This window comes from Lithobates pipiens, unplaced genomic scaffold (assembly GCF_037356315.1).
Source record: "Lithobates pipiens isolate NorthernLeopardFrog02 unplaced genomic scaffold, aLitPip1_a1.2 Scaffold_25, whole genome shotgun sequence".
Classification (NCBI taxonomy): domain Eukaryota; kingdom Metazoa; phylum Chordata; class Amphibia; order Anura; family Ranidae; genus Lithobates; species Lithobates pipiens.
Window position 1 is genome coordinate 186,279,522 of NW_027507787.1, and position 10,333 is coordinate 186,289,854.

The following is a 10,333-nucleotide window of genomic DNA, read 5'->3' on the forward strand; positions in this document are numbered from 1 at the left end:
GGGAATCACACCTGTTCCCGCATCCAAAACGAGCTGCTGTTTAAAAACGCATAGGGCTGCCATTAATTCTTCTATCAAAAAACTCACCATGTTTGCAGGTGTAGGAACCAAGGGGAAATCTGGAATTTTCTGGCCACTGCATTTTCAAAATGGTGCAGGAACTTTTTTGCCACAGCAGCTCATTCAAATAAGTGAGCTGCTGTGCCCATGCAAATGCAGCCTGCAGACTAGTGATAATGTGACCAGGCCTAAATGTAACTGATTTAAGAAACAGTTAAAGTGGTTCTAAATGCTCACCATTTTAAACCTTAATTTATTCTCTGCCAGTAATTGTATCTCCCCTCACCTCATATTTCCTTGAGCCCTCTCTCCATCCAGTGCTGTGCCCATCTGTAGCTGCTCTCTCCTCTCTCTCTGCTCACAGAGACAGCAGTTATAGTCATTGGTTCCGGCTGCTGTCAATAAAATCCTGTGAGCAGAAAGTGAGGAGAGTCAATAGACAAACAGTTTCCTAGGGTGGCACAATAAGAAGATGAGGGGTCTGGAGCGCCGATGGGGAACCCAAGAAGAGGAGAGGAGGAACTGGGGCAGGTAAGCATAGCCTGTTTGTTATCCCCCCCCCCCCCCCAAAAAAAAAATCCTTCACAAACACTTTCAATTGGTGGGTTTAATTCTAATTTACGTTGAACTATCAGATCAATGGAGGATGCAAAATCTGGTACAGCTCTAGAAACCAGCTTCTAACTTCAGCTGGTTCAATTAAGCTTTGACAAAAGACCTGGAAGCTGATTGATTTCTAGCAGAGCTGTCCCAGATTTTTTTACTCTCCAGCTTTAGTAAATGGACCCCAAAGAGTGAGGTTGGGGCTGTTCCTACTTTCTAAGGAAAACAAACTGAAAGACTTTGAACATCTTCCATTTCCATGATTTAACTGGATTTTAAAGTAGATTCCAAGTTAATAATCAACTTTAGGTCTGCTGCTTCGGCAAAATAAATGAGGAGCTTGCAGAACAACCAGAAGTTTCCTTTTAGGGTTTTCCTGCACTAGAAAAATTCATAGAATGATCACACAGCTTGCTTTAGACAGCATATTGTGTGTGTGTGTGTGTGTGTGTGTGTATATATATATATATATATACACACACACGCACACATATACATATACATATATACATATATGTGTGTGTGTATATATATCGTGGCTGATTGTTAGCTCTGTGTTGTCCTGGGCTCAATTCCCATCAAATGGCACAATGTGTATGGAGTTTTTCCATTTTTCTCTCTGGGTTTGTGTAGGTTTTATTCCACAGTCCAAAACTATACTGACTATATTGTACTGTAAATCAGCTGCCTAGACTGGGCCTGACCGATCAAACAGATTAGCTGCGTTGACTGGTCCTGATCTATCAAACCAGTCAGCTGTCTTGACTGGTCCTGGCCTATCAAACAAATCAGCTTCCTAGACTGGTGGTCCTGGCCTATCCAACAGAACGGCTGCCTAGACTGGTCTTGGCCTATCAAACAACAAATCTGCCTTGATTGGCCCTGGCCTATCAAAGAGTGGTAGGGACATTAGATGTAAGCATCTTTGGAGGAAGACTGGTATGCCTGGTTCATCATTCTCAGAAAAGCTCTTTGAAAGTTATAAAGATACTGCTGATAAAAACAGGTACACCATATGGACCTTATGTGATTTAATGCCTCCAGTATTTTCAATACTAATCATATATATATATATCTTGGACAGTATTGGGGAATATGCCATTCCTAAAGAAGCCCGTGTGGTTATTAACCTCTGGTCTCTACACCACGATGAGAAGCAATGGGTCAATCCTCATCTCTTCAGTCCAGGTGTGTATCATTGTACAGTCAATGTAACAAACACCACCATGCAAAACTCTCTAATACTCATAATAGGCCAATTTATAAGTAGCTGCGATCATTAGAATGTGTCCCCACATTATCTGTGTACTGTGCCAAATGTTCCATAATTTATATGCGCTTTGTTGTCAAAAAATGTAGCCAGAATGTGGTTGTATTGACTGCACAACAACAGTGTATAACAAGAAACAAATATTTTTATTCAGGTCTGTCCATGAAAAACCAATATATCAGTTTTTAGTGGATTGCAGAGTGCAATAAAGGAGTTTTGTTAAACAATCTCTAGGTTTGCCCACCTAAATTATGAGGGCCACCAGCCTTTATCAGTGTTTATCTTTTATTTGTTCAGGGGGTAGTCCAAATCTATATCTTGTGTTTCAGGTACATTACCATTGACCTCTATATAACATGCATATTAACGAAAGCACATCAAAGATGCAGCATGCAGGACATTTTAAACACCCCTCACATAAAACACACAGGTGTGATCTGTGCATTGTATTATGAAGAATACAAAAAAAGAAGCAAAAGTAGGCAAACTAGAAACCCTATTCAGAGTTTCAGAGATGGAGAAGAAGCTGGTGAATTATTCAGCCAACAAGTCAGAGCTCTTCCTATCATTTATGCCTGTATCAAAACCTATGACAGCCAATCAGACTCAAACTTTTATTGCCCCGGTGTGAATTTTCAGTGCATTCTTGTAATCACTCAAACTGACCCAGTGCTTCAGTTGTGACTATGGCTGCGTATGGCCTCAGCTAGACTGCTACGGTCACACCCAGTGACACGTTTCACCATGCTTGCCAAGGTGGACATATATCCACACATCTGAATTAGTGCCTGGCACCTGCTCTCACTTTCTGAATACGGATAGGAACACCTGGTATCCTCCAGCTTTGAGCGGCGCTCCTAGGTTACACATGAGCATACTGGAAATCAGTTGGTTGCCATGATGTGCTTCAGGCAGCTATTTACTCAAATTATTTTACAAGTGACTGCAAAGCTGAGAACATTGCACAGCCTTTACTTATGCCCGATTCACACCTATGCATGTTTGCAGTTTGCATATTCCAGGTCATTTCGTGTTTTGTTTAATACACGTTTTTGATCCATTGAATTCTATGGAACCAAAAACCAGAAAAAAGTCTCTGACCCTTTTGATAAAATGCACAGATGTGAACGTGACCCATAGGAAACCATGTTAAATGGACTGTAGTGCATTTCTGCAAAACTGAAATGCACTAAAAAATGCATAGGAGTGAACCAGGCCTTAAAGCTGAACTCTAGGAAGATATAAAAGACACAAATTAATATAGCTCTCTAATCAGCAGTAGACCATTAAAGACCCAGTCTTGCTCTGTGTGTGTTATGCCGCGTACACACGATCAAACAATCGGGTGGAAAAGTCCGGCAAACTGAAGTCCGCCGGACAATCCCCCCGTGTGTAGCCTCCGGCATACTTTTTTGACCCGAAAGTACGGCGGACTTAGAAAGTAGTTTTGCACTCCAATCTTCCCGCCGGAATCGCATTTCGGCGGACAATCCGGCCGTGTGTGTGCCAGTCCGCCGTTCTTTTGAAATGAATGGACTTTTCCCGCCCGGAGAAAAGTCTGCTAATTTCGAGCGCGTCTCCAGGTAGGCGGGGCCCACGAAGGAGACGTCGCTGGCCCCGCCACCTGGTATGGACTTAAAGGGGAACCCCAACGCTGAAAAAAATCGGCGTGGGGGTCCCCCAAAGTCCACATCAGACCCTTGTCCGAGCACGCTACCCGGCCGGCCAGGAAAGGGGGGGACGAGTGAGCGCCCCCCCCCTGAGCCGTACCAGGCCGCGTGCCCTCAACATGGGGGGTGCTTTGGGGAAGGGGGGGCCCGCGCGCCCCCCCCCCCCACCCCAAAGCACCTTCTCTCCATGTTGATGAGGACAAGGGCCTCTTCCCGACAACCCTGGCCGTTGGTTGTCGGGGTCTGCGGGCGAGGGGCTTATCGGAATCCGGGAGCCCCCTTTAATAAGGGGGCCCCCGGATACCGGCCCCCCACCCTATGTGAATGAGTATCGGGTACAATGTACCCCTACCCATTCACCTGTAAAATAAAGTACAAAAAAAAACACAACACACAAGATAAAATAGTTTATTGCACAGCTCCGGGGGTCTTCCGTCTTCGGGGGCCTTCTCGCCGGACTCCTCCGCTATCTTCCTCTAGCTCTTTTACAGGCAGTGGCCCGGTCTTCTGTCGCCGCCGCCTTCCGTTCTTCTTCTTCTTCTTCTCCTGGAGATGTTGACTCAACGCTCTCTCCGGCCGCAATGCCAGGGACGCGCTGCGCAGCGACTTTTATAGGGACAAGGGGTGGGGTCATCGGTTGATGTCACATGGTGACCCCGTCCCCTTACGATGTCACAGTCCCAGAGGATGCTAGGACTGTCGCCATGTGACATCAACCCATGTGACATCAACCGATGACCCCGCCCCTTGTCCCTATATAAGTCGCCGCGCAGAGCGTCCCTGGCATTGCGGCCGGAGAGTCAACATCTCCAGGAGAAGAAGGAGAAGAAGAAGAAGAACGGAAAGGCGGCGGCGACAGAAGACGGGGCCACCGCCTGTAAAAGAGCTAGAAGAAGGCGCGGTGGCCCGGCAGAAGAACCGAAGAGGGGGACAAGACCCCCGAAGTTGGAAGAAGAGGTCGCGACGAGGAAGAAAGCCGGGCTCCTCCGCTAGTAAAAGAGCTAGAAGAAGATAGCGGAGGAGTCCGGCGAGAAGACCCCCGAAGACGGAAGACCCCCGGAGCTATGCAATAAACTATTTTATCTTGTGTGGTGTTTTTTTTTGTACTTTATTTTACAGGTGAATGGGTAGGGGTACATTGTACCCCATACTCATTCACATAGGGTGGGGGGCCGGTATCCGGGGGCCCCCTTATTAAAGGGGGCTCCTGGATTCCGATAAGCCCCTCGCCCGCAGACCTCGACAACCAACGGCCAGGGTTGTCGGGAAGAGGCCCTTGTCCTCATCAACATGGGGAGAAGGTGCTTTGGGGTGGGGGGGCCGCACGCCCCCCCCTTCCCCAAGGCACCCCCCATGTTGAGGGCACGCGACCTGGTACGGCTCAGGAAAGGGGGGGACGAGTGAGCGCCCCCCCCCCTTTCCTGGCCGGCCGGGTAGCGTGCTCGTAAGGGACTGATGTGGACCTGGGGGGACACCCACGTCGTTTTTTTCCGGCGTTGGGGTTCCCCTTTAAGTCCATACCAGGTGGCGGGGCCAGCGACGTCTCCTTCGTGGGCCCCGCCTACCTGGAGACGCGCTCGAAATGAGCGGACTTTCCTCCGCATGTGTGGGTGAGTCCGTTCATTTCAAAAGTAGGGCGGATAGTACGGCGGAATTAGTACGCCGTATTAGTCCGCTGAAAAAGTGCCGCGTGTGGGCAAGTAGCCCATTCGGAAAGTCCGACGGACAGTCTGGCGGGAAGTCCACCAGACTAAGTCCGTCGGATAGTCCGCTACGTGTGTACGCGGCATTAGGATGCCATTTACAATGAATGGCACCCCAACATGCTGTAAAGTACAGCACAACGCACCACAGCACACCACAACATGCATGATGTGCATTGTGGTACACTGCATTTTGAAAAAAGGTCATATCCCCCCCCCCCGGGTTCCCATCTCTTTAAACACAAACACATATGAATTATACAAGTTCTGATGCTAATTTAATGCAGAAAAGGCCACAGAACTTGTGTAATTAATATGTGTGCTTTTAAAGGGATGAAGTGGCAACCCTACCCCCCCCCCCCAAAGCTTTCAGCTGCTTTATTGAAATTTATACACTCTTTATACTTTCCCCCACTGCCACACCTATCACCCCTGACTGTCCCCTGTGTCCTCCTCTCTGTGCTCCTACGGTCCCCCTCCGTGTCCTCCGTGCTCCTCCATTTCTTCTCCATGTCTTCCAGTGCCCCTCTGTGCTTCTCCGGCGGTCCCCCTTCATGTCCTCTCTTCTCCTCTGATCACCTGCATGTCCTCCGGTCCCCCCTGTCCTGGATCTGTCAGGATGGAGAGCATAGGAAGAACCTGGTAAATCTGTCATTTACCAGCTCCTTCCTTTTCCCTCTGTCCATTCATAACTGAGTGTTTACGATGTCTCAGTTTATGAATGGAGAGGAGCCTCTGTCTCCGTCCATTTATCTTCAGTGCGGCTGAGGCTGCAGAGAAAGGGACTGGGGAATCTCTGTCCTCAGTCCCTTTCTCTGTCTCAATGGGGAGATGTCAGGGGTCTGTTTAGACTACTGATATCTCACCAAACCCCCCTCCCCCCCCAACAGGGCTCATAAGAAAAAAAATAATAAGAAAAAAATTGTAATAAATATTTAAAAGGTAAAATTGTAAAAAACAAAAACAAAAAAAAACAAACATTTGTTTGACTTTATAATCATTAGTGGGGTCTGAAATGAGTGATGTTTGTTTTAAACCATAGTGACGAGAAAAATCAAAGCAGCCGGCTTGAACATTTTTCTGAAATGAACACATTTCTTAGGCCGCGTACACACGGGCGGACTGTTCGCCCAACTTTGTCCGCTGAACAGTGTTTCAGCGGACAGTCCGCTCGTGTGTGGGCTTCAGCGGACAGTTTCAGCGGACAGTCTGACGAACAAAGTTTTTCGGAATTTCCGTAAGACAGTCCGCTGAAACTTGGTTTCAGCGGACAGTCCGCTCGTGTGTAGGCTTGTTCGACAAACTAAGTTTCGCGCATGCTCAGAAAGGATTTACACGGCGAAGATTGCATTGCAGTGTATTGGACGTCGTATTTCTCATCCCGTCGTACGTGCCGTTCACGTCATCGCGCACGCTTTCAGCGGACTGTTCGTTCATCGTGTGTGGTCAAGTCCGTTCATGCAAATTTTGAGCGGACTGTTTGTCGGATTGTTTGACGAACAAAGTTGGGCGAACAGTCCGCCCGTGTGTACGCGGCCTCACAGTGTATCTGCCTTTCATTTGTTAAAGTCTGTTATTTCCAAACTTTAATGTTAAAAGCAAGCAAAAAGTATTTTCAAATGACCTTCCGCGAGTCATTGAATGTACTGAGAATTTTGGTACAAATTTTCATTTGAAAGTTTCGTACTACAATTTTTAATATCCACTAGTGTACAGCCAATGTTGTTGCTCATTCATAGTACAGTGAGCAGAATGATAATGTGACACAAAGGACACAAATTTTTCAATAGTGGGGTCAACCTCTGGGTATACAGTGGGGCAGGGGTGTGTTAATCACTGTTCATATGTTGGTATTGGGACTGCAGCACCATGTTATTTCAATACAAGAGTCACCACGCAGGAGATAGAAAAAGATCTCCTATGTCCTTGCTGAAGTCGCCTTCTGCAGAGGACCAAAATATTGCAGGGCTCGTGATTACATAATGCCTAGATCTCAACATGAGATTTTTGTTTTCAGATCGATTCTTGGATGAGAATGGAAACCGTGTGTACTCCCCAAGTCAGAGTTATCTCCCCTTTGGAGCAGGAATACGTGTGTGTCTCGGGGAAGCCCTGGCCAAGATGGAGGTCTTCTTGTTCCTGTCGTGGATCCTTCAGAGGTTCACACTGACGGTTCCAGAAGGAGATCCTCTGCCAGATCTGGAGGGGAAGTTTGGTGTTGTGATTCAGGTGAAGCCGTTTAGAGTCATCGCTAAGCTGAGAGAAGTGTGGAAGAACATAGAAATCATTACATAAATCCCATATGGTGCCACATTTCATATCATGTTTAACATCCCTGTAAGGATGTTGGCTTGATGGCATTTCACTTCTAAACTTCAAAATGTAATGTGTTATTCAGATAGGAGTTTTCTGCAAAATCGCTTTCCTTTATTGTTATATAATATACCACCACTAAGTTCCTGACACATCCTGTAAATTATATCTGTACACAGTCTGAACATTTTTAGCTACTTTACTCTTATTTAACTGTTAAATTATAAATTTTGTCTGGACACAGACGACACTGTTTGCTTTGATGGCACCAACAACTGAAAGTGAACTTTGGGTAGAGGTTGTGGTTTCTGGTTCTACACATGGCGGTAATTAAGCCAGGCAGTTTACCCAGGCATATATTGTATGTGCCTGTTGGTGTCTGTGCATCTTTCACAGGCTCTTACAATCAATTTTAGCCACAATCTGCATCTGTCAATTCTTGTGAGTGTGTTATGAACAATAGAGTTAACTTTTCAGTTAATCTTGAAAGCTGAAGATGTATGTTGGTCCATCTTCGGGCGACATAATTATACATATCTCATACCCAACTGATGCAAATCACTGTAGCAGTCACTGATACTACAGCGATAGCATCAGTCTTCCAGGTCCAGTGCCAAGCAGATTCCCTTCTGCAGGTTAACCACAGGTGGTCGTTTGCTCGGGACACTGCCAAAGTTTAGACAAAGCCTTGTATTTCTTTCAAAGAATACAAGGCATTCTCTGATTGGATGAGGTTGAGAGGCAGGGTGGTGACATCACAATCTCCACTTCTACCCAGAGAATACCTTGTATTCAATCAAAAAATGACAAGATGTTGTCTTAATGGTGGTAGTATTGTGTGAGTGACCCCCATGAGTAATATGCATAAGAGCAGCCATTTAATATTGGACACAGAAGATAGCTGCTATCACTGTAGAAGTGGTGAATACTACAGTGATTTGCAGCTTACACAGGGATTGGTCAGACATGAGATATACATACTTATAATGGTCCAAGCTGGACTAGTGCAACTATGCTATAAAAATAATTTCTAAACCTCAACTTTAAGGATGTTTGATTTTACTTCAAAGTTCTATAGCCTTTTCAAATGCATATCATGCAGACTTATGACATAGTAGGATGTGTATTATTCCATAGTTCATTTGCTTTTATTTTGGACATATTAGCACAAGTTCTTTGTCACCGATATTTCATGGTGGTATTTATCTGCATGATAATATAGTCTTACCATCTTGATAGTATACATTTTTTGCCTGCAAGTTTTATTTTGGAGTAGTAAGCTGCTTACAAACATAATGTGTGTGCCAAAGTTTCTATTTGCAAAGGCCTCCTTCAGTTAGCATTTTGGGCCCCAATGAACAAAACCCTTACCCTGACAAGACCATGGAGGCCTGTGTGTCCAATTGGACAATGCTTATACATCTCATTTATTAAGGCTGGGTTCACACTAGGGCAAATTCGATGTGGGTTTCCATGCATCCAATTCGCATAACAGGAGATTGTGACCGGTGTGGCGGTTCCAGATTGGCTTACACAGCAGTCCTGTGCATCTTTGGCTCTGCTTCAGGTCCAAATTTAGGCAAAAATTTGTCCCTGAAACGGAGAACAAGGACGCACCATATCCCTTGCCGTGAGCTGCATGTGAAGATAATGTGAACCCAGCCTCAGACGGGGAATCAGCAGATGGCCCTGATCTTTGTCTAAATCTGGGCATAGAACAACAGATTCCTCCATCCACACATGCAAGGTATATGATGGATAGTGGATGGAGAATTGTTGCCACCCCACCCTACTCCGGAACACTGTATTCTGACAGCACGACCCACCATGTCAGAATAAAGTGATCAGTGGCATTCACATATAGGTCTTTTATGTTCAGCCTTCAGGCTGAACAAAAAAGATCTAAAAGGTTCCTCCATTCATGCTATACAGTGGGGATGGATGAATATAAAGTGCTGGCCTGTTGTTTTCTGACAGCCGTCCCCAGCAGCTGTCAGAATACTCAAACAATGCCTGCATCTGACTGGATGTAGCCACTGTTCAACTGAAAACTTTACACCTGGCTCCTTCAATTTTTCAGTCAAAGGATATCAAGCAAGAGGATGCCAACAGAGCCACAAACAAAGCAAATGTTGGCCACTTAGTGACCCACTTTATTTCCACTGTTTTATTTATATTGTACTGTTCAAAATGAATGTCCATTATACAGTATGTTTACATGTATGTTGGATGTACATCTTTAACACCAAAGTACAACTTTTGGTAATAAAGATAATTTAAATAACTAAAACCACTGTGTGATTTTTGCCTTTTTGTTTCTATTTTTTACACATATTGGGAACAGAGCCATGGGACAGCAGGCTGGAATTTTATTCAATAACTTGAAATAAGACAAGCAGACAGGTATTTGGATAATAATGGCCGCGGTTGTTTATTACTGGTTTCAAAATATTGTACATAACTCATCAAAACTTATCCAATAAACTTAAAGCTAGCCCAGTCCCTATGGCTCAGGCAGCAACACAAAATACCCAAAAGGGCAGGAGGACCTAAGGCCAACTGCCCACAGAACCCCAACCCGCGGCCATCTCAACACAATAACTTAAATCTACATTGAAGATATCCAAGCCAATATCAGACAGATGGATGCCATCCTGCCTGAAAAGGCCGGGGATACCCCCTTCCAGCTCCGTGTGCCTAAAGGATAGCATTCC

General features: G+C 45.5%; 1 protein-coding gene across 1 annotated transcript in view; it reads left to right on the top strand.

Annotated features, from left to right (window-relative positions):
• CYP17A1 (cytochrome P450 family 17 subfamily A member 1) overlaps window positions 1-9,909 on the top strand; it is a 36,733-nt gene extending 26,824 nt beyond the window's left edge. The window contains exons 7-8 of the mRNA XM_077455294.1: window positions 1,748-1,851; window positions 7,324-9,909. Coding sequence (XP_077311420.1) covers window positions 1,748-1,851; window positions 7,324-7,601 — 382 coding nt within the window. The 3' untranslated portion in view covers window positions 7,602-9,909. The remainder of the gene's footprint in view (window positions 1-1,747; window positions 1,852-7,323) is intronic.
• The last annotated feature ends 424 nt before the right edge of the window (window positions 9,910-10,333 follow it).